The sequence below is a fragment of the Phoxinus phoxinus genome, assembly GCF_949152265.1.
Source record: "Phoxinus phoxinus genome assembly, chromosome: 17".
Taxonomy (NCBI): domain Eukaryota; kingdom Metazoa; phylum Chordata; class Actinopteri; order Cypriniformes; family Leuciscidae; genus Phoxinus; species Phoxinus phoxinus.
The window spans coordinates 15454908-15479920 of record NC_136892.1 but is presented as its reverse complement, the minus strand read 5'-3'; the positions used below and the strand labels follow the sequence as shown (position 1 = coordinate 15479920).

Here is a 25013-nt window from a genome sequence, read left to right as displayed (position 1 = left end):
TAGATTTTGACAGGTTTTTTTTAGGCACCTCATGACTATAAAAGGGTTTGAATCTGATATGATTTATGTCTGCATTTTGTAAGATTATTTTAGAGCACAAGGTGGTGCCAGTGATTCCACTGATGATAATTAAAATAATTTAATAAACTTTTTGAAGCATCTTGACCAAATATTTTACAATTATTAATCTATCTTGGTTCCCTGGAACATTTTCAGTTTAATGAAATACTGTAATATGGTTTTTGGAACATGACAGTGGGTCAACCATCTTCACCTAGCAACTAAATAGTTACCATATAAAAATTGATTTATTATTAACTCCTAACTAAACAATAAAACATCAGTGACACAAGTATCTTCTCAAATTATCGACTTGTCAAATAATGAATCAATCTATCTAAATATTGGCGTTGACTTTTTGTGCTGGTGATTGATTAGGTGTGGCTGGGGAGTGATTCATAAATGTGAAATGTACGTGTGTCGTCGACGGACTATATAACCAATGGCGCGCGCTCGTGCTCTTGTTCCCAGCCCGCTGCTCGAGCCTTTTGACCCAGTCCCCAGCACGCGCATTTGCGTGCAGATCGCGGTCGGTGCTGTAAGGCACGGAGGTTCAGTGAGACCAACTTCTGATCTTCCAATATCTCGGATTGTATTTAAAAGGAATATGGATAAGATTCGAGTTGTGATCTTTCTCGGTAAGTGTAAAAAAAAAAAAAAAAAAAAGTTAAATATAAATTTGCTTTTATAACTTGCATGCGGACCTGCCCAATATGTGCCACTTGTTACATGGTGTTATAGGAGTACGAGTGCTTTTAAAAAAAAAAAAAAAATGTACTTTAGAAATAATCATGTCTTGCTTCAGTGTTATTCTGAACACTTTGGACACATTACATTTTGTTCCCTATACTTATTCCGTGATTTATTTACACGTATCTGTAATCACCATCAGCTTTATTGCCATTGTGTTTATCTTCTACGTATTTACTGTATATACTAATATACACAAAATATGTGTTTTAGATGTATAAAAAGTGTCTTGTTCTGTTCCAGTTTTACTTAAGGTGTGCAGTGGCGCCTCTGTGGACAGGTATGAGAGTGGCAAACCCAGAACAACAGTGGTCAACCTCTTTCACACTCTACAGAAAACGAATACAACAGGCCACCAGGTCCACAATGAGACAAATGTGTATCATGATGATGATGAAGAAGATGATGATAATTATGAGGATGATTATCTCTCTGGAGATTATGACCTTAACGTACCAAGAGGTAGAGTTGCTTCTTTTCTTTTCACTGAATGTAGTTTTTCTTTTAAAGTTGGTGCTGCCAAATTGATTAATCACGATGAATATATATATATATATATATAACACAAACTTTTATGTGAGATGTGATTAATCGATTTGCCAGCACTGGTCAACTGATATGTTTTAAATGCCCAAAAGCTTATATCACAATCTTATGAATTTCAATAAATAACCATTTTACACCATAAGTACTCAAAAATAAATCAATAAAAAGGTGGATTTTGGAATGACAATAGGATGGGCACTTCTGTTAAATTATATTAACAAATTATCTAAAATAAAATTAAGTGTTGTGTTACGTACTTCTGCAGGAAATGCAAGTACATGTTTTTATTCAATGAGTGTGTAAGACCTGTTATTAGATATTAGATCATCACGGACTGACATCACTGTCCTTTCTTGCTCAACAGTGGCATTTTCCACCAAACCCAAACATCCGTCAGTGATGCCCACAACTGACAAGAAGACAAGAAAAGGAAAAAAGAGGGGCAAAGGAAAAGGCAAGGGGAGAAAGAAGAACCCCTGCCTCGGGGAATACAAAGATTTTTGCATTCATGGAGTGTGTCAGCATCTGAGGGAGCTGCACATCCATTCTTGTGTGTGAGTTTCATGCAGAGCGTTGGATCTTTTCCCACCTTTTGTTGATAAAAAAAATTGTCGTTCCTCCTGATAGTTGTTTAGCAAAGGTTTGACATTTACATGTATTAATATAGCAGACACTTTTATCCAAAGCACCTTACAAATGAGGAAATATTAAAAGACATGTAGTTAATCATAAGAAACCAAAACCAACAATATCATCAATGACACAATAGTTTCAACAGTAGATCAGAATAGAACAGAATTAGAGAAGAGTAGAACAATAATAGACAACAGAATTATTGCTTTTATAGAATAGGAACTGAATCTAAATGAACTGATCTCTCTCCAGTTGCTCTGGTTTGAACTTTCGAATGATCTTTCTTACAGATGTGATCCAGGTTACTCGGGGGAGAGATGTCATTTATTCACCCTGTCTGTAGCGAAGGTGGAACAGCGTTACAGCAGGACCACAGCTCTAGCTGTCGTAGCAGTGGTTCTGTCCCTCGTGTGTCTCGCAATCATTGCTATTCTGCTGGCGCTAAGGTATGTTACAATGAACCAGTTTTGTATTATTCTCAATCATTAAACTGTTAATGTTTTACAAATTTCCTAAGATATTCAGCATTCTGTTCTTACAGGTACCACAAAAAAGATGACGATGATGTAGAAAGTGAAGAAAAGGTCAAGCTTGAGGCAATGTCAATATAGTAGTGATAAGGAAAGAAAGGTAAATAGTTCTCAATGAATGCTCAAATTTCTCTATTATTTGTTAAATATAATAATATATTAGTGCTGGCAAATCGATTATTCGCATCTAACGTAAAAGGTTGTGTTTATGTAATATATGTGTGTATTTATATTATTGTATTTATATATATTATATACATATGTGTGTGCGCGCGTGTGTGTGTGTATATATATATATATATATGTATATACACACACACACACACATATATATATGCGATTAATCGATTGGACAGCACTTTATATATATTTATATATGTGTAAATATATATATATATATATATATATATATATATATATATATATATATATATATATATATATATATATATATATATGAATATATATACACACATTATATTTCTTTATATAATATTTTTTTATAATATTGATTGTTTTACAGGATGAAGAAAGTCAAAACAACACGTGACCCATGGATAGATAGCATTATGGCCGAGGAGAAAGGGCATAATTTCTACATTTTTCCAGTGGTTATCTTTTCAAAAATTCTTTCTCTCCTTTCAAATGGATCCTACATACGTGATGTCCTGCAATTATGGTGGCTGTCTACATTGACATGAAGGACGTTTTGAACACTGCTTCCTTATACAGAACAATGTTCTTCCACCTGGAGAACATACAGAGAGGACTTAACTGAATGTATCGCAACTTCAATCAAGTTGCTTTTTTTTCCGTTGCTTATTATTTATTTATTTTTAAAATGGGTGTTTCTGGTTTATCCCATCATTCTGAATCTATAGTACTGTTAGAAACGCCACAAAGCATTTGTAATTATTTATTTATAATATATTTATTTTGATACGTAACGATTTTGTGTACTGAATGCACTGTAAGTTTTATAAATGTGTTTTTATTGTATGAATATTTATTATCGATAGATACAATCAAATAATGTTCTAATAGGACTGAAGTTGCAGCAGACATTACAATCACATATGGAAGACCCCCCCCCCCCCCCCCAATATTATTTTAATATATATTTTTAAATAATATGTAATATTATTTCAATAATATTACAGCTAAACTGTGAAAAGCAGATTTACAGAGCTCTAAAAATGGAGGATTGTCAGAGGCAGGGCTTTGTAGGTCTTTTATATGTATTATTGAGAAAGTGTAGCTTAAATTAAGTAAAATAAAATCGAGAATTTTAATCAAAGCATTTTTGAAGTACTGTGTGTAACAAAATAACACAATTTAATTTACTAATTTCAAGCAATGATAACCAAACATTTTCCATCAATGATATTACTGTTGTTTGACTTTAATAAACAATTGTCACATTGTGAGTCTGTGATCATGTTTTTAGTGTTTATATTGAAAACGGGAAAAGATGCAGGTCTGGCAGCATATTTGTAAACTTGTGCAATATATCTATATGTGTATATGATATATATATATATATATATATATATATATATATATATATATATATATGTGTGTATATGATATATATATATATATATATATATATATATATATATATATATATATATATATATAGTGCTTTTTAGTAGGGATATGTTGGTTATGTACATGTTGAAAGGTTATATTTTTGAGGGGTCACCGGGGTGAGTAAAGAAATGTTACATCTGATATTCTCATTTTGTTTAGTATGCTCAAGTCCAACGTTGGTTTACTGTAAGCAATGTCTTCAGGATCCACAATGCAGAACATGACTTTACAAAACAAAACAACATGTTACAAATATTTTCTCTAGCAATGTTGCACTGAGGTGAAACATTCTAGAATTAGTGCAAAAAAAGAAAAGGCAGTATGTATTGTAAGCTTGTGTGACTTTTCCCTTTGTAACAGCATTCCATAAACATTAAATATGAAAGTCTTAATAACTCGTGCACTGTTATTCCTGAGCTGCACTATTTAGAGATTGAGGTAGTGCCTAAAATCCTACCGTGCTGCCTATCTAGAGAGCATTTTTGCACATTAGCTGATATTTCTATGTAGGTCTCTCACTAGGTTTTGCAACTATCTCTTTGTGTCAGTGTCACGCATGCGCGGTGACTCATTCTTCTCTCAGCATCATGGCGGCTCCCGTAGACCTCGAGTTGAAGAAGGTAAACGGTGGTTTACAGGTTTATTCACAGAATATAAACGGGTTTATTACTTGGTCATGATAACATAGCGAATAAAGGTATTTTTTAAACTAAGGTAGATCAGAATTTTTGAGTGGAACTGTAATAGCAATGTGAAATGGCAATATGTAACCTCGGTGCACAAGAAACCTTTTAATTTTTGCATTTATTTTTTATTTTTGATATAAAGTCAAAATATAATTTTACACGTTTAATAACTACTGTAAACCCTTTATAAATTAATATGTATACATACATAAAATTGTGTAAGAGGCTTTCAAAATATGTCTGTCATTTTCTTTCATTTTGTTTTGTATTTTGACGGTTGCAGGTTGTTTGTAACTACGTTATATGGTTATGTCTATGGTTACCATTGTAAACCTTTTGCAAAAGTAGAGATTCTAGTCTAAACTTTGAAGTTTCTGATATTTCTGCACTTTCATTCATAGTCGAGTATGTAGGCTAGTATAAACCCTCTCCCGGGTTCCTCTGTAATAACTCTAATTCACATCCAATAAACATGATTTAACATGTGTTTGAGGGCATAAGACACGTTAATTATATTGCAGCAGATCTCATTCAACCTAAACTCCAATCCTTACATCTGTATGCCACAGGCCTTTGCAGAGTTGCAGGCTAAAATGATTGACACCCAGCAGAAGGTGAAGCTGGCAGACCTGCAGGTCGAACAGCTGAGCCGCATGAAGAAGCACGCCAACCTCACGCATGCAGAGATCACGTCACTCCCTGACACCACTCACATGTTTGAGGGAGCAGGACGCATGTATGTACATTTCTGCTGGTGTAAATTCTGTGCCTGAATGAGACATTTTTTGTTGATTATTTTGACCTCCTCCTCACTTTTTCCAGGTTCATTTTACAGTCAAAAGGTGAGATCACCAAACAGCTTTTGGACAAGCAGAAGACGGCAGATGAGAAGATCAAGGAGCTTGAGGTAAGTCAGGAGCACAAAAACATAAAGCATCTCTCTCAGACAGTTACACCCTGTCAAGCACCTCAAAACTGTGTTACTTACACCTGGTATTAACATTCATCTCTCACAAGTGGCCTATGATAAATAAATACAGGTGTAAATAAGGTCCAAAGCTGTGACTGGTATTCTTTACTATTTTTTCCACAACAGCTACATCCCCTTGTCTTGTCGTTAAAGTAGTGCATATTTATGAATAGTCATTTAAAATATATTGTATGTTTTATACACCGCAAAAATAGCCTGTATTTGACTGAAATTCCAGAATTGTCAGCAAGCTCACTATCCTAGATAGTGTTTATGGTTGTCAATGAATGGTACACTAAATATCATTTTGGCTTTAATAAGATTTTCCCAATAAATAGGCAAGAATAAACCCGGTGTCCTCCATGATTCCTGTTCTTTCAGACAAGAAAGCACTTGAACGTGACAAGCTCGTAGTCACAAAAAAATTTCAGATGGCACGTGAAGGTGGCTTAAATTGATCAAAAGTGACAGTAAAGACATTTATAATGTTACAAAAGATTTCTATGAAAAAAACTATCGTGGTTACAAAAATATTTAGCAGCACAACTGATTTTACCATTGATAATAAGAAATGTTTCTTGAGCGGCAAATCAGAATATTAGAATGATTTCTGAAGGATCATGTGACACTGATAACTGGAGTAATGGTTTAAAATGTACTATTATTTCACAATATTACTGTTTTATATATTTGATCAAATAAATGCACCCTTGGTGAGCATAAGAGACTTCTTTCAAAAACAAAAACACATTTTTGAGCAGTAATGAACATTGATACCGTGACTTTTTAGTAATGGATGCACTCATGAAATGAAAGACCCTCCCCTTGAAGAAATCCAATCACAAGCGATCACAGGAAATGCGTTTGAAGTGCATGTGGTGCAAGTGGTTGACCTCTTCTTATCGAATCCCCCGAGACGGATGTTAATACCAGGTGTGAACAGCCTAGTGTCTTGTATTTGTAGTGTGATTTTTACCTTTTCTTTTCTCTCTTCTTGAATTTCAAAAAGACAGTATCAGAAAGCCGTTAGATTGTTGAATACATTTTTATCAAGGTTCTATTACAAACATGATTAATAATGCCATTAGAAGACACTAGGTTTAGAGATATAAAATGTCTATGTAATTAAAAGGCAATGGCCACATTTAAAGAAGTAATAAAATGTTGAAATAATGGAGTGCGAATGAATGAATAAGACGATATGTTAATGCAAAGAGAACTTCTATGATTTATCTATGTAGCTTTAAGTGTTCACACAGCAGGCATTACTGTAGCATGCTCAGAAACTGAAATGCTTGTGTGGTTATGTTTCCCCCCTAAATGCTCATCCCACAGTTTTGCAAGTACAATCAGAATTTCACACTCGTTGTTTGTGGGTGGAAAAGCCCCCAGGCTTGTTTTAGCTCCTTGGTGCGATCGGGGGGGTATGTGTGGTAAAAATGATGGGCATACATCACTAATGTAAAAACCACAAGAGCTACATGGCCCTCATGATATACTTATCTTCTCACAAACATTCACATGCTGCATGACAGCCGTCATCCTTATGCCTCCCCTTTTCCCGTTTGCTTTATTTGACGTGAAGTCTTTATTTGTGAATAATGTACTTCCAACCCCACATGTTTGTTTTTGTAAAATACCTTCTAAGTGTTTGGTGCAATTCGTAGTCCACTGACAATTATTATAGTCAGTGAGAAAGCTGCACTGGAACTTTGGTCTGAAAATAATTCTACGAAAGAGCGGATGTGTTCATTCTTTATTTGACTTGCCAAAACCTCATTATAAGGAAATTGTGATGACAAATGTCATCGTCGTCATCATCTACGTGTGGGCCTCTATGAAAATGACTGCAATTGATTCAGTGTCGCATCGTGGTTTCCTTTTGTGGGGTGTTGAATCGTAGATTGTCACAGGTTTTCTGAGATCACCAGCCTTCTATTTAAAGTAGCAGCTCGTTGGTTAGAAATTTTCATAAATAATACTCTAGGAAAAATTTTAAGTGACCTGTTCTTTGAAAGAGCTGTATTATTTTATTATTTCTGCCATATACTTATTACTATATATTTTTCTTATAAATGTTAATTAAGTAAAATATAATATCTTGTGTACACTACTGTGTAAAAGTTTGGGGTCTGTAAGATTTTTCTATTTAATTAACACTTTTATTCAACAAAGATGTATTGCATTGATCAAAAGAGACAGTAAAGACATGTATAATGTTACAGAAGATTTCTATTTCAAATAAATGGTTTTCTGAATCCTAAAACAATGTTTTCCACAAAAATTAAGCAACACAACTGCTTTCAACATTGATAATAATAAGAAATGTTTCTTGAGCAGCAAATCAGCATATTAGAATGATTTCTGATGGATCATGATTCATGTGACAGTGAAGACTGAAGTAATGATTCTGAAAATCCACAGGGATAAATTTAATTACATTTGAAAATATATTTAAATCGACAGTTATTTTAAACTGTAAACATATTTAACAATATTGCTGTTTTACTGTATTTTTTTATCAAATAAATGCAGTCTTGGTGAGCATGAGAGACTGTTACTGACACCAAACTTTTGAATAGTGGTGTAAGTTTGACACTCGACTATTTACAAAATACATATTATACGTAAGGGATAATTTATGGCTAGCTGTTGCATTAAACAATGTCAATGCACGACGTGGAGGCAAAGAAACCCCCTAATGCGAAGCGGTTAAAATGATCTCGTCAGATCTAGCATATCTGCCCACTTTAAATCAGCTTTGCTAAGAAATATAATGTATCGATTCAGTAGTGAATCTATTTGATCAATTAAAGTCGTAGGGCAGCGTTGATAAGTTTGTGTGCTCCTAAAAGTTCCTCTGTGTGTGTAAGCGCTATCTCTGATTTCTGTGTGCGGATTTGTGCTTCAATGAAAGCAGCGAAATAATGAACTGTGATTAAAATTACTTGAACCACCTGTGCATTAAATGGGTTTATTGCCCACCATCAGAATCAACTATTCAAACAGACCATGGTATAATGAAAATGAATGCACTCTTTTCTCTCTTGGATGGTTTAACGCCAACCTGCTCACTATTAAGACAACCTGTTTTGCTAAATGGAAATATGTGCATAACTTTCAGTTTGTAGCATTTTCATAACATATAATTACAAAATAATTATACACAATACACACACATATATTATGTAAACACAAACTTTTATTTTGGATGCGATTAATCGCGCAGCTCAGAGATCCACTTGTTGACGATCACACGTTGACTTGATTGGTTAGAAGGTAGTTTGTGACGTAAGAAACACCTCCGATTTCAAACCGTGTTATTGAGACTGTTTTTGGTTTACCGCAGTTTTAAGGAGAAAATACTCAACAATGGTGTTGACTTATGAATTTGCATATGGTTTGTATTAAAGCATATTAAAAACACCACATAGACATATAAACAACAACATTAAAAGCTTTATTTTCACCACAGGGGGACTTTAAATAATGAGCTGAAGACAGCACAAGCATTCAGCAAGCACCTCTTATGGCAGCTGGCTACACACAACGTTTCTCTGTGACCTCGGCCAGTTTTCAAATGTGTCTTATCATAAACAAATATTTTTTGCTACTGTAAGTGACAAGTCCAATCCATCATGAAATTACCACCCATCAGAGTTGCTTGGCACTGCAGCTACATGTCATACCTCATGAAACAGATTTTTAACTTGCATGAACAAATGTGTTCAGACAAAGTTATTTAATATTTCACTGATGTCATCGTTCATGACAAGAGTGAAAAGGCAGCTGTTCAGGTTTTTTTTTTTTTCATTCGCGTGTGACTACCTGTGGCCTCATGGGTGGTCATGTTTCTGACACAACAGCCTTATATTTCAAACAGATTTCAGATCAGTGCAGTTATTTTAAAACTACCTGACATCAGGGGGAAATCAGCAGGCTTTTACTGGCAACATCCCTTTATCATTTTTTCCATTTCATTTTTCTTACTCAAGAATGACCCCCGTCAGGCGAGAAGTTTTAATAAACCAGCATAGTCATCGAGGTGTCATACCATGAGATTTTGCATGAGGGAAAGATATTTTAAAACTTTGCAAGTTTGGAAAAGTTCATGAGAAGAATGGGAGGAAGTGTATCTCCGTATGATGGGAATTTAAAGTCATGTTATAAAAATACTGTTAACTTTATCTCACAATGCACAATGTTGGTTTAGATGCTTTATGGGTGATCCATATGTCTTATCAGACTGAATAAACTGATTAAATCATTCCATGAACGTGTGAATTACTGAAAACGTCTCTCATCTTTCAGTATTATCCCACCTCATGTCAACTGTGATGTAATTTCTCCATTGTTTGTGGTAAATCATCTGCATGGGTCATATTTTCAGCAGAATGTGAGATTTCAGTGCAGATGAGTTTCCCCTTGATATGAGTGTATAAATAAACAGATGAAAGGAACCACAGTGAGCTGTGATGCAGTGAAACACAGGCACATGCGAGACATTTTGGCCCTGTTTACACCTTGCATTAAGAAGTGTTTTGACCGGCTTGCTTTCCTAGTGTAAACGCTCATGTGGTCGAATGCGTTCGAGCAGCCACAAAAGATTGCCTGCTCTCCACCTGCTAACCTATCACGTGAACATTATGGGAAGCGCTCTAGCCAGACGCATTTAAACTGTCGACTGAAGACCCAAGTTTGGTTTGAAGATAAAAAACGTACCTAGCACAATGTTCTCTCACCATTTCTAACACGCAGTCTATCAGAGCATAAATGAAAGCTGCTGCTCTCTGTTTGCTTTCCGTCTTTTCCTTTCGTGTTCATGTGTAAATTTCCCGAGCTTATTTCGTCCGTTAGATTGAAAGATCTGGAAAAAACACATACACTTATCCGCCAATAGACCCTCCCCTCAAGTGGTCGAAAGAGGAAAAAATAGACCGGATTAAAACACCAGGTGTAAACAGGTTCGTTTGTGTCTACCTCGTCTACTTGTGATCCAATCAAACAAAACGCATCTTAAAGGTGCTCTAAGTGATCTCGGTTGGCGTAACCTATTGTTGATGTTTGAATTATTATCAAACAAAACGGAGGCTAGCTAGACCCTCCCTCCTCCTCATCCACGCAATAACCCCCCAAACCCCACCCCACATCATTCTTGTCGGTTATTGGCTGGAACAGTTTGTTATGTTTCGTGGTGCGGGTCGCTCTGTTTATTGCTCAGTTTGTTTTTGCTGCTGTTTGTGGAGCTTGGGCTCTCTGCAGAGACCGCGTTTTTTACAGTGTGTTCAGGGGACAGGCAGCTAGCGGATAGTGAGGAGATGTTTGCGGTATGTGAAAAAAAAAAAAAAAAAAAAGTTTGGGCCTAAAAACGCGCGAGATCGCTTAGAGGCCCTTTAATACCAGGTGTAATACCTTTGTAGATCAGGTACAGTAGTCTAGTTCACCTTCCGTCTGGGTCTGATGTGTCATGCATTCGTTTCTTTATCTCTTTCCAGATCTGAGTCTGTGTTGACAATATAGATCAACACATTTTTGATGAAGTCATGACCTTGTGCAAGTATTTGCCCTTTGGCTATAAACATTGTCTAGCATCTTTTTACGTATAAGCAGTATAAGAAACTAAATCGTCTTTCTTTCTTTGTCTGTCTTTCTTTCTTTCTTTCTTTCTTTCTTTTCCTTTCTTTTTTTCCTTTCTTTTTTGTCTTTCTTTCTTTCTTTCTTTCTTTCTTTCTTTCTTTCTTTCTTTCTTTCTTTCAGTTTCCACAAAAATATTAAGCAGCACAACTGTTTTCAACATTGATATTAATAAGAAATACTTCGTGATCAGCAAATCAGCATATTAGAATGATTTCTGAATGATCATGTGACACTGAAGACTAGAGTCTTGATGCTGAAATTTCAGCTTTGCATCACAGTGCAGTCTTGGTGAGCATTAGATGCTTCTTTCAATAACTGATCCCAAACGTTTGAATGATAATGTATAAACTTGAGCTGCTTCTGAATTTCTGTATTGTCAGAATAAGTACTGCATTTGATAAAGAACTTCTGTCCCGTTAATTGCAACATACAACTTTTGCCATACGATATTCATTGGAAGTAGGCATATTTGTCTCATATTTCATGGTTTGTGTCATGAGATATATTTCATATGATATTAATCAAACAATATTTGGTGAAATTTAGCCTATTTGCCTGTAATAAAATGTGCTTTGCGTGGCACTGCATATATTTGACGCCAAAGTGGGAAATGTATTTCCTTGTTAAGGCTCATCAATTTGCATAGTTTGAATAATGTATTTACTCTCTAATCAATTACTCATCTATATCCCAACTTTGCATAAGCACATCTGTTACTTTACACATTTATTTAGCAGGAACTCTTCATTGTGAAGGAAACTCTTCAAAAGGCAAATGAGTTGAAAGGAAATATACCTGAAGTGTAAATGAGGGCTGTGAGGTCATAGGCGTTCACTCATATAAAGTGTTTCTGAGCTTTGTGTGTGTTCTGGCCCGGAGTGTGTGTTCTGCACCGTGTCTGGGCCTGTCTGTCTTTGGCTTCAGTGCACTGTTCAGTTTGGGTGTATTTCCAGTCTCGGTCCTGACATCATTGTGAATAAATGCAGGGCTGGTGACATCTGGAACGAGGCCCAGGGCTTCCCTCAGTGAGAGCGCAACATGTGATGCAGCACCTCGTAAATCTCGTCAAAAAAACGACTACAGTTTTTTTATTTTTTTTATTCCCCTGTGACCATCATGTATCTCATAGTGGCCAGGGGCTAGATTCACAAAACATTCTTAAGAATAGCTATTTTTAACTGCTATTTTAAATTTTTTTTGTAAATATATATTTTAGTTAAGAATACATGTAAGAACATTCCCGAAAACTTTTCTTAATTCAAAATGTAAGAAGAATTTATATTCCTGAATTTTTTTTTCTTAAAAATCATAGAAACTAGCTCATAGAGTTAGGATGAGGTTATCAACTTGTACGAATTTTTCAAAAGTTGCACTTAGGAACATTCTTACTTTAGAATTTATCTAAAGGGAAATTCTGTCATTCTGTCATTTACATAAGACTGGTTATTCCTCAAAATACAAATTAAGATATTTTAAATTGAGAGGTTTCTGCTTCTCCATTGAAAGTCCAGGTAATCAAAACTCATAAAGTCGTCGTAAAATTAATCCAAATGAATGGGGCGGTTTAAAGTCTTGTGAAGACATATGGTTGCATTCTATGATGAACTGATTTATAGGCTTTTATTTACATTAAAAAAAATGTATGCACGCATGCAACGCAGTACATTTGGTAAAGACATAAGCTAAACCACTTGTGCGTGATGCGCGAGATCCATAGCATATGATACACATGCGATGCACACATGAGCTTCTGTGTTTAGTTTACCATAAGTGATGTGCTGTATGTTTATTTATAAGTGAATAAAAGCCTAAATTAAATCTGTTCGTCATATAAATCAAACTTTTGTCACAATAAGATTTTTGTGAATTTGGCAGCACAGCACAAACTGTTTATCTACAAGTCATAATCATTTGTTGTTGTTTTTAAGACACCAATTTAATGATGGTGATTGTTAGCGTTTGAAAGGCAACCCCTGAGTCACACAAATGTTTCAGAAGCCTCCTTGCTTTTTTAACGCCTGTGTACAGTCAAAACACATAGCTGTCATTTTCCGCCTAGTACATCGTGGAACCGCATTTAGATCTCAGGGGGGCGAATGAACTCATGGCTCCTTTGACCTCCAGATTCACACAGCCTGGATGCGAGGTAACATGATGTCGTCAGCATCAGAGCAGCGCCTTGGCCCACTCTCCACCCTCGTGATCCTCATACATGACTGATGACTCCTGGGGTGACAATAACCCCACTGCTGGTTCCGTTATGAGGTCATAATTGGCCCATGGGCTTCGTGCCCGCGGCGGGGGGTGAAGCATGTCTATAGTGAAGCATGTGAGAGAAACCTGTTGACATGACTGTTATGGATCTGTCAGCTCCCTTCCCTGAGTCTTGGCGGGGTATTGTTTGCTGTATTTGCAGTGAAAGATGGGAGAAGCATGTTATTAATACTCCAGTGGCAGCAGGAGGGAGATGCTGCAGAATTAGTTTTATGGCTTGGGTGTCGGTGCATGGGGACAAATGTCCTTACATGGCACTTTCATGGCCACATCTTCTTTGAGACGCTTGATAGATCTCCTCACACCCGCCGCTCTGCAACTCCGCGACTTTGTACTCTTGATCTCTGCAGTGGCACAGAATTATGCTTTCATTTAAGACTGCCCATCAAATTCAAAGAATTTGGAGGAGAAAATAATTGACAGTATTAAAATAATATATATAAATATGAGATGAAATGGTGAGTAAAACAAATTTTAAAATGACAGTTTCCAAAAGTTTCACAGCATGTTTTTACATGCCCTACCAAAATTTGGACTGGATTTACCATAAGAGAAAGATTTATTTTTATTTGTATATATTTTGCTTGATATTAATATTTTTCATTCAATGTTTTTCTTCGCAAAAATACACTTCAAATGTTTGGAGTCTGTAAAATATATTAATATTTTGAAAGAAACATCTTATCCTCACCTAGGCTGCATTTATTTATTTAAAAAATACAGTAAAAACAATAAATTTGTAAGATATTTCTACGACTGAAAATAACTGTTTTGTACATTAAATATTTTAAATATGTCATTTATTCCTGTGATCAAAGCTGAATTTTAAGCATCATTACTCCAGTATTCAGTGTCACATGATCCTTCAGAAATCATTCTATGATAACTTGCTTCTAAAAAAAAAACGTTGAACAGTTGTGCTGCTTAATAGTTTTGTAAAAAAGTTATACTTTTTTTCAGGATTATTTAATCAATAGAAAGTTAAAAACCATTTACTTAAAAAAAAAAACGCTGTCACGTTTGATTTAATTTAATGTATCGTTGTTGAATAAAGGTATTCGTTTCTTTCACAAAAAAAGACAAAAGTCTTACTGACCCACAACATCTGGAAACTATAGACCTTATGTAGCCCCGCACCTTTTTTAGCGCTGCGCTTATTGTCTTTTGTCTTCCGATTTGTATTTCCACAGCGATCTTAAGAATTAATGAATGAACTGCCCATTTTAAAATCTTCCCGGTCTACTGACGTATGTTAAGATGTCTGCTTTAAACATTACAATGCTTGTGATAACTTTCATTAACTCTACAATAAGTAAATCCACTTCATCAGCTAATTACTCTTCCACAGCAATGCCATAGAAATATACAGAGCTATCGCTAAAACAGAAGTCTAAAGACAATATTCTAAAGATGGCTGTGCGCTTGTTTCTCTGGCACATAAGGTCTATACAGATAATGCAAATAAAATATTGTTTAAAGATCGATTTGTTGTTTTCAACAATTCTTATTGATGATTGCTAGACTATCTCAAGCGCAGTTTTGACAAAACCTCATATATGTCTGCCAGCTAGATTAACTAACATTATATAACATCAGGTCAACTGCCCCCAAACTGCCCCCATGACATTTACATGGCCGGATATTGGGAGATATTAGTTGCTTGTTGATAGTGTGAGGTTATTGATGTTCCATAAGCCTGTAACCTGGAAACTGTGTAAACATCAAATTAAACATGAATTTATATTGGACTATAAAAACCCAAAGCAGAGAGGGGACTTTGGCTTGTAATATAAGATGTCCACCACACAGCCACCACTGAAATTTATTGATTCCTCACCCCTTTAATGTTCTGTAGGTGTTACTGTAATAATTATAGTTAATACAACCGAAACTACCGTTTTCCTTTTTTGCAGGATTTAATGCAAGAGACATCTGGTGAATAGGGAAAAAATAACTAATAGATATCACTATACTTCCCCAGTTGATTGATTACATTAAGAATAAAAATATAAGTTTTCTTAAATGGTTAAATATGCACTAATTTGCATACATTTCCAGAATAGAGTTTCCTCTTTTTTTTACCTATTAGTCTCAAATGTTTTTAAAGATGGGATTTTTATGTCTCTTTTTGTCACCCCGTAAACCAGAAAATACTGTGAACAGCCAAAAAAAAAAAAAAAATGGAATAAAATGTATCAAATCAGGCAGATGACAAACCCCTCTGTAAAAACCATTAGAATATAGATAAATTTGGTATACTAAAGTCGAGATTTCTGGACCAGTGCAGCAGAAAAAAACGAATTTAAAGATATGTAGGGGTGTAATGAATGAAATTTCCTTGATGTATCCATTACAAATCCTGATGAGATGTGAATAATTTGTTTCAGTCAATAATCAATTTAATTGAATGAATTGCAATTCGAATGCGATTCAATGCTTTAAAATATATAAGCATTCAATTATTACATGCGCAAATTAATGGAGACGCTGCTGCGTGGTTCGCAACCACAGATCTCCCTCACAGATACGCGCTGCACTCCTCACTGCCTTTCACTGGATTGCGCTCGCGCTCCGTTCTGAGCCGTTTTAGAGCAGCCCGTGTTTGATCTCTCCTCAGAACTGCCACTGCTAACAGATTAACAAATGATACTGTAGCTCTCTCACAATAGTGCTATAGTCAAACCGCTCAACCATTGATAAAGTCATGGAAATAGATCAAATCCTGTAACATGAAGCTTTACTTGTAAGTATGAAGATACATTTCTATAGTTCAGACTGATTTAAAACTACGCTTAATCAAGGATGCGCATTAATTACATGGATGGAGCAAAACGGATTTAAGTGTTTAAAATTGGATGGCAGGGACAGGACGATAACCGTTGCAAAGTAGCCCTACCTGCGTGACTCTATTCATAAACAGAGAGAAGTAGCTCCAGCTACAAAGCAAATAAAAAACTAACATGAGCTAACATCTAACAATGGACAATGTTTTTTTTTGCAATCTTTGTCCCATGAAGGTCGGTGTGTAATTCGATTAAGCGGCGGCCCCAAAGCTGTCCTCGAGCAGATCGGGAGGTTTAAGAGTGTGTTCACACTTGTAGTTCTCTTGGTTCTTTTGGTCTGGACCAAAAAAGAAAATAATGCGTTTAGTCCTGGTTCGCATACACACTGTCAATTTTTCCTAAAGATACCAAAAAATATGTCTATATTTTGCGACGTACTTTCCGAACATCCAAAACAATGCTGTGTTCTGGGCTAATCGAATCGAAAGCATATCGTGAATCAAAGCGGTCTACCCCAATATTCACAGCCCTAAATATACTGTAATTTAAAATCTATAGACACAAACAGATTTAGTATATATATATATATATATATATATATATATATATATATATATATAAAGTGTATTTTGTAGTGCTGCCCTCGACTAAAGATTTTTCTTGTCGACTAGTAGTCGATCATTTAAGCAATTAGTCGTCTAATCGCACGTGTATATAAATAAGCCATATGGGCCTTATGTATATCCTAATCAGCGTTCACGTGGCACAGCGCACCGGCAAAAGTAATTGCGGTGTCTTGAAAAAACGGCAAGTAGATGGTCTAAACATTTAAATCATTTATTGATAATGTTTTCTGTGTTTTCCGCTGCAGAGATTAAAGGTTGTATCAGCGATTGTGGGTGATGTCACTTCTGTTTGTGTTTGAAGCGAGATCCCAAACAAACCAACCCCTCCCTCCCGTTTCGTGCATCAAGAAAGAAAAACGATCATGCACGCGCATTTCTTAGCTAGAGCTACCCAAGTTTAGTTGAGCTTCGCTCATATTATTTCAAGAAGGATATTTTTACACACAGTTCACATCCAAACAAGTCAGCACTAGCAGCTACTCACCTGTCCAGAAGAAACGGTGCAAAAAAAGCACCGTTTTTTTTTTTTTACTTTAATTTCTTTCCACCGTTCAAAAGCCTTCTGACAACTATAGGCTACGTGTCTTGGAATAAACACGATGGTATTCCCTCGCCCTAATCCTCCTCCTCCTCCTCTTGGGGATTGACTCAGCCATGTTCAATTTCTCTTGTTGATAGACGCTGGCTTCTTCTTTAGCTCCGAGCCTAGGCTGCCTACAGAGACGCGTTTTTTTGACCGCTTGCTTATAGGGCGGGCAGCTAGCGGATTGTTAGGAAAGATTAGATGAATGTGATTATTTATTTTTGGGCCTGAAATCGCTGATACAACCTTTAAGTTGATGATGCTGACTCATCATCTCTGCAGTAGTGGAGACACCTATATGCACGTTTCTACGGATTACATAATTAAAAATTTTGACTTCTAGCCGACTAATGATTAGTCGAATATTAGGGGGCAGCCCTAGTATTTTGAATGTTTACTTTCCACTAGTCTGAAATAGCACATTAGGAAAAGCCAAGTAGGCCAAAATCTCAAAACTGAAGTGTGCATGAACATTTTTTTGCGTGTAGTGTTTTGCCTTTAGACAAATATTGCAGGTGCGGTGAAGCTACAGTTCCTGTTTCAATGGCACTTTGTTGCATTTGTTTCTGCAAGACAAACATCTCTGCAACTCAAAACCAGTTTGTGTTTTCAGAATGAATCCTTTCACCCAGAGGCATCTTCCACCCTCTTTTCTCTAGAGTTATACAGTATACCGCTAAAGCAACATTCCTTTGGCAATTGTTTATGTTTGATTTTGCTAAAGTGGAATGTTGGGACATGAAAATCTGCAGCTGTTCTTTGCCGCTCATCCGTTATCCGTTGGCCTTTGCGGCAGGTCATCGCTTTTCAGAAGCGTCACCTCTGCCTTTTGTAGCGGAGCCGGCAACAACAAAGGGCTCTTTTACAGCAGTGTCTGCGCAGACTATCTGCCCTGTCATCTGTGTTCTGACAGAAGTCACTATGGGCGGCCTTCGCTCCCATGAGAAGATCCATTCAGGCCACAACAATGAAGGCTTCTGCAGTCCGATTCATACAGAACCGCAGAAGAGAGAGCCACAAGACCTCTCTTTGTGCCTTCTTCCGCATTGTTCTGGGAAGGTCAGTCTTCTGAGGTATCATTATCCGCATGGAGAGTATGTTTCCATAACACAGCGTGTTTGGGCAATGGGGAGTCCCCCATTAGCTGTTGGGTTCATACCTTTGATGATAACAACCAGTTTAGTGCAGAATTTAGTGCAGTGATCTTATATGATTGTGTTATTTTGACTGACTTTTTAGTATTATAATGTTGTATGGTCCTGATATGACCTTTGATTTAGAGAACCAAAACTGAAATGGCAGCTGTTGTTGGCAGAAATTCACTGTAAAAAATTGATGACAACGTTACAGGTATTACGTGATGGCATATTTTTCAACTTATTACTGTATATTTCATCAAATTATATTATGTTAATATACCATCATATAATCTACTTAAACTTCCCAAATCTTCATTGTACATTAGAATACTAATAACCACCTTAATAGTAAAAACAGAAAGCCACATGATGATCAATCCCAAGTTCATCCTAAGTGGCCTGTCCATGAAACATGATCAATACTTGTGTATAAACAGTCCACGGGGTCATACACGCAAATACAAAATACAATCAGGGTAACGCATGACATCAAAATGATGTAATAAGCGTTACTAATTCGTAGTAAGATAAAACAAAACAATTTATGTGAAAATATGTGATGTTTCACCCGGGGCCTTTTGGGAATGCAACTTTTTTTTTTCCTCTATAAGATATATAGTAATTCATAGTTTTTATTAGCAAAAAACATACATTTGACAGTATTTTACAGCAAAATTAATGTGATGTTAAACCATTTTTCACCATTTGTTGTATGTTAAAGGGATGGTTCGGAGTAAAATCAACCTAGGGTCCTTTGCACCGACCTCGAGCCAAACACCGCTTAGTGCAGGCGCTAACGGATCCAAGTTTGTATCTCGTAAATTACCCCACTAATAATGCCCGGAATGGTACAGTAAACTTCTACAGTAATACAAACAGGTTCTGTACTCATAAAATGAGGTATTGGAAAGTTTGTAAGTACATCAGGAGTTTATTTAAATAACACTTGCCTGACGGCTCATGCAACCGCTAACCCGGACGCTGACGTCACTTCAGTAATTTGGGAAAAGCCCGTACAAGTCCTGGCAGAAAGCGATGCATAAGGATGTAGTGCACTAATATTTTGTTGGTAGTACCAGTTTGCAACAATTATTGTTGTCAATTATTGTTGTATAAAGTTGTGAACACTTCGGAAAAAATAATAATAATTTGTTGTTACACTACCTCCTTATGCTTCGCTTTCTGCCAGGACTTTAATGTGCTGTTCCCAAATCACAGAAGTGACCTCGACGTCCGGGTTAGCGGTAGCTTGAGTCGTCAGGCAAGTGTTATTTAAATAAACTCCTGATGTACTTACAAACTTTCCAATACCTCTAATTTTAATAATGTTCGACCAAGGGAAAAAAAGGCTTCTGGGGGGGTGTTTGGCTCGATGTCATGGTGCAAAGGACCCTAGGGTGATTTTACTCCGAACTATCCCTTTAAGGTAACTTAGTTAACCAAAAAACTGATTTTTACCCTAGCATTTTTTACAGTATTTTTCTGTAAAAATTACCAAAAGATTTTTAGAGTCTGTTTTACTTTGACAGATTAATCAAAGAGATCAGCATTTAAATGGTGCTATTTCAGAGCTTAGTGGAGATGTCCAAACGCGAGCAAGACACACATACATAAACCAAACGGGGCATTCATGTAGTCAAAAGATTGATTGTTTCGCACTCCGCTCAGCAGAGCTGTGTAGGAGGCAAGCGCCACTGAGTTGGGATCATTTCTGTTCCTGCAGACACTTAACGGCTAGTTTCAGCTCCCCAAACACGGATGTAGTAGTAAATGCAACATTACTACACCGAATGTGTAGCTTGTCTTTTGCATATGATTCACAGAGCAAACAGGGAACAGGATTCCCCGTTTAGTTTTTCAGCTTGTGCTCCTGTGCTATTTTTAGCATACCTGCCCCACCCAAAATGAGATAAATCAGTAAATAAACCACTGGAATAAACTTTTATATTCTTCAGTGCAGCTCTGAACAGTGAGCTCATTCAATGAAGGATGTGTGTCAGACTGATTTAAACCCGTAACTTCTAAGTTTGTGAGTCTTTTTGAACAATTTATTTAAATAACCGAGTCATTTGCTTGGAAATCAGACTGCACAGGCCACACTTCTTGTGTTTACTTTGCAGTACACATTCAGTTCAGACAAGCTCACAACTCGATTAAAACATAAACACTACTGTTCAAAAGTTGTTGGTTTTTTTGGAAAGCAAGCAAACATTGCATCATGATTTCAAAAAATATTAAGCACAAATGTTTTCGACATTGATAATAGGAAATGCTTCTTGACCAAATCAACATATTAGAAAGATTTCTGATGGATCATGTGAACCTGAAGACTGGATTATTGATATTGATAATTCAGCTTTAACCACATATGTCACACGATTTTTAAATATTAAAATAGAATGTTTCGGGTTTTTTTTTAAATGGTTATAATGAATCAAATTTAAAATAGTAGTAATTTTTGCAATGTTTCTGTTTTTACTGTATTTTTTAATCTAATAAATACAGCCTTGGTGATCCTAAGACACTTCTTTCACCCCAAACTTTTCAATAGTATTGTATAAATATGTCCCACTCTGTGTAATACTGTAAAATTAAAATTTGTTTGTACAAACTGGGGGATGAGTCGACGGGTACGTTTGATAAAATTTAAAAGAAATGTATATTTAAAGGCAGCCAAACATAATCTCTATCAGATCGATGGAGGGGGTAATGCACACCCCTGTTGGCCATTGTTTTCCCTCCTGTGTCATTTTCTGCCCTCTGAAATATTTTCATGACCTTTCCTAGCATTTCAACCTATAAATAAGTGGCTTTTCTGTAGATGACCATAATGGGGAGGTATGGGTGAGCTGATATCAATTGTTGTCATATCTCTTATCATGCTTGCTCAGGGAATATTTTCCTCACTGTGGCATGCAGACTTATCACAAAACCGATGCCATGGTTTGAAAAACCCATCGCCCTCTCATGAAAAACAAGCAAGCATGCTGGTAACCTGTATCATCGGTATCTTCATAGGCACGTACATAAATCCAAAAATACGCAAGCAGCTTTGTACGCAAACAAGCCGGATGAGATTCCAAAAATAAACCTTCTCTTCGATGAACAATTGACTCTTGCATTTATAGGACAGAGTTTGGATATTTGCCTCATTCCACATACTTGTTTTTGCATTTTTGTGACACATTTGGCGTAGTTTGAATGGTAAGTGTGTTTGCGGGAATAAAACCGTAACCGAATACCTCTGTTTTCACACAATAGTCAACACATGAGCCCGTTACTAGGAAAACAAGACAATGCATTCAAAACTCTGTGAACAACAAGAAGTTATTTAAAAGCAGAAATAGGTAGTATGCTCTTTTTTGTGCTAAGCCACCAAAAGTTTAAAGGGATAGTTCACCCAAAAATGAAAAGTCATCAGTTACTCGCCCTTATGTTGTTCTAAACCTATATGATTTTTTTGTATGAAACTCTTTGAAACACAATTTAAGGTATTTTTAATGAAACTTGGGAGATGTCTGTCCCTCCATTGAAAGACTATTTCACACCAAAACCGCTTCAAAAAGTTGATGAAGTTGTCCATATGATATGCAGATTCTGGATTGGCTTCTGTTGGTCATGCAGATTTGCTGTGTTGACCAAAAGACTTTGCAAATCCACTTAAACAACTTGAACCACTTGAACTTGAAATCTGCTTGGGGAAATATTTCGCCATCACACAGAATTCCAGATTGTTTGAATTCCAATTGAAATGACTGGATTTTGTCATCTGAAAATTTGCTGAACAACAATAAATCTGACCGCAAACTTAAAGCCTAGTTTTACAGTCTTTATGAACGTTTTTGAAGCATTTCGGTGGAGAAGACTTTCAACGGAAGGACAGAAATCGTACGACATCGTACAATCGTACAGAAAAGATGAACGTACATCATACAGGTTGAGTAAATGATGACAGAATTGACATTTTTGAGTGAACTATCCCTTAAGGTTATTGACATCTCATTCTGTTTTTGAGAACGTAGCTGTGTTAGGCTATTCATTCATACGTCACTGAGGGGGGATGGAGGAAGGGTGGGATTCCCAGACAGCAGTGAGCCAATGTGCTGTAATGCTTGGTTACAGATGTAAACACATGCCCATACTTAAATCATTACAGAGTTGTCAGCCCACAAGCCTCGCTTCGACCTACAACCACATACAATTAAAATACTGCACACTTTAGGTTAATTTTTAACCACTCACACACCGTGAAATTGGGATATAAGGTAAAAACATGGATTGTTAATGTTATATGTGTCACACAATATTTGTGTTATGTCTTATTTATTGTGTTTATGAGATTGTGCCACATCGCCTTGGGCAAAGGTTTTGTGTGTGTGTGTGTGTGTGTGTGTGTGTGTGTGTACTCTTTTGACTCACTTATTTTGCAACACATTGCCGGAAGACTTCAGGTAGAGGCCTGTTACTCTACAGTATCTCGGCCACTTACCAGGTGTTGTCCTGTGATGACGCATCCTGGCACATGTTGCGTAATACATTCACACTTTCTCTAGCATGCAACACCTTTAACAGAATCTCACTAGTCTATTCTGATTTTCGTATTTAGAGACGATGGGAAACCTTTAATCTTATTTATCCTGAGCAATCAAAGTTAAAGTCGGGTCACAACCGTCTTTGAGCGTGATCCAAAAAAAGATCATCGTCTTCTTATCTTATCTTGAAGAATTTTAACAGCTCTGTCACGCAGTTTGGGGAGTAAACGGGTGTGTTCAGAAAAGGAAAAAGCTTCTGATGTTTCCCGAATATGAAGTTACAGCTAACGTAATTTAGTCTTTTCCTCTCTGTTTTCTCCACAGCAAAAGAAGACATACCTGGACCGCAGCGTTAAAGACGCGGAGGACAACATCAGAGAGATGCTGATGTCCAGAAGGGCCCAGTAAAACACGCTCACTCACACCCACACACGCGCAAAACAAACCTTCTCATCACCTTTGTACACCGTGCCCTTAGTTTGAACATGCTTGTGCATGTATTGGAGAATTCTCGTGACTGTCATTTGTCAGCTGAACACAGGAAGTTTATTTAGGTTAATAGTTAAAAATGAATGTACTGTTGACTGCCTGTCTAATACTGACTCGTGTGACTTCTGACACCTGAGTATTCTGTAAGTTATTGATTGTTTTCTTCGACAGTTCTTAATGGGTTTTTTTTCCTATGGTTTTGTAATAATGCAAAACTTTTTTTTATGTAAGCAGGTGTTAACATGGTAATAAAGATGTTTAAAGTCAGTAAAACCTGTGTGTATGTGTGTGTCATAGAGGGCGCAGACAGTCATTTCGATATGATCTGAATGATGTGGTACTTTGATTGCTGTGTGTTTTGGGGATTGCTGTGTTTGTGCCTCTACATCACTGGTTTCCTGTCAGTCACCTCTGGACATCCTCTTCCCCCCTCCCTTGTTCTTTTCTTCTGATCTTAGACATTTGTTGCATAAACCTGTGAGAACTTGTCTGTCAGGCTACAGCCTTTAAGCTGGAAAAGAGAAACAGGCCAGACTTCTGTTTAAGTGTTCTCCAGACAGCCCTTCCTGTGTGTTTCCTGTGTGCCTGTCTACGTCTCAGTCCTTCGTGATGCAGATGTGCGTCAGCTTGATATCCTCCTTCCTCAGTAGGGACCTGAATTGCATAGATAAACCAATGGAGGGTTTTTCTAATTGTAAAGCTTTGAAATCGATTAGGTCATTGTTATGAAAGCCAGTGAGTTTCTGGTTTTGCCTCAAATTAATATATGGCGCTCTTGAATATTTAATCCTAACTGGTCAGTCACATCATTCTACTGTCAAATATATTCGTTTTAGTGCGTTTACGTCCACTTTAAGTAAATTTAAGTACATTTTCAGTTGGAGTAAAGCAATCAGTCATTTTGAGTGTCATTGTAGTATTATTTATATGCCTTTAAAACATTTAATAATATTTAGAATTAGCTTTCATTTTAGTAATTTTGTGTTCTTTTGACCTTTTTTAAAGATTTCTATAGCTTTAATAGCTTTTTTTTTTTTATTTTAGTTTCCTACACAAGTTGTGCTAATCTCCCATCTCTAAAATTACTCCATGATGTCTTTTCATATAATAATATGCTATATAATCTCAAAACAATATTGAATGTCCATTTATTTATTAGGTAGGCTAAGTGTCTGTGTAATA

General features: G+C 36.4%; 2 protein-coding genes across 2 annotated transcripts; both read left to right on the top strand.

Annotated features, from left to right (window-relative positions):
• The first annotated feature begins 525 nt into the window (after window positions 1-525).
• hbegfb (heparin-binding EGF-like growth factor b) lies at window positions 526-3940 on the top strand. Its single transcript, XM_079587205.1, has 6 exons — window positions 526-698; window positions 1054-1272; window positions 1721-1910; window positions 2280-2435; window positions 2531-2619; window positions 3043-3940. Exons 1-5 carry the CDS (start codon window positions 668-670, stop codon window positions 2598-2600), a joined length of 666 nt encoding a protein of 221 aa, XP_079443331.1. The 5' UTR covers window positions 526-667; the 3' UTR covers window positions 2601-2619; window positions 3043-3940.
• Window positions 3941-4635: 695 nt separating this feature from the next.
• Window positions 4636-24726, top strand: pfdn1 (prefoldin subunit 1). Its single transcript, XM_079586913.1, has 4 exons — window positions 4636-4732; window positions 5368-5534; window positions 5621-5705; window positions 23667-24726. Exons 1-4 carry the CDS (start codon window positions 4700-4702, stop codon window positions 23748-23750), a joined length of 369 nt encoding a protein of 122 aa, XP_079443039.1. The 5' UTR covers window positions 4636-4699; the 3' UTR covers window positions 23751-24726.
• Window positions 24727-25013: the final 287 nt, after the last annotated feature.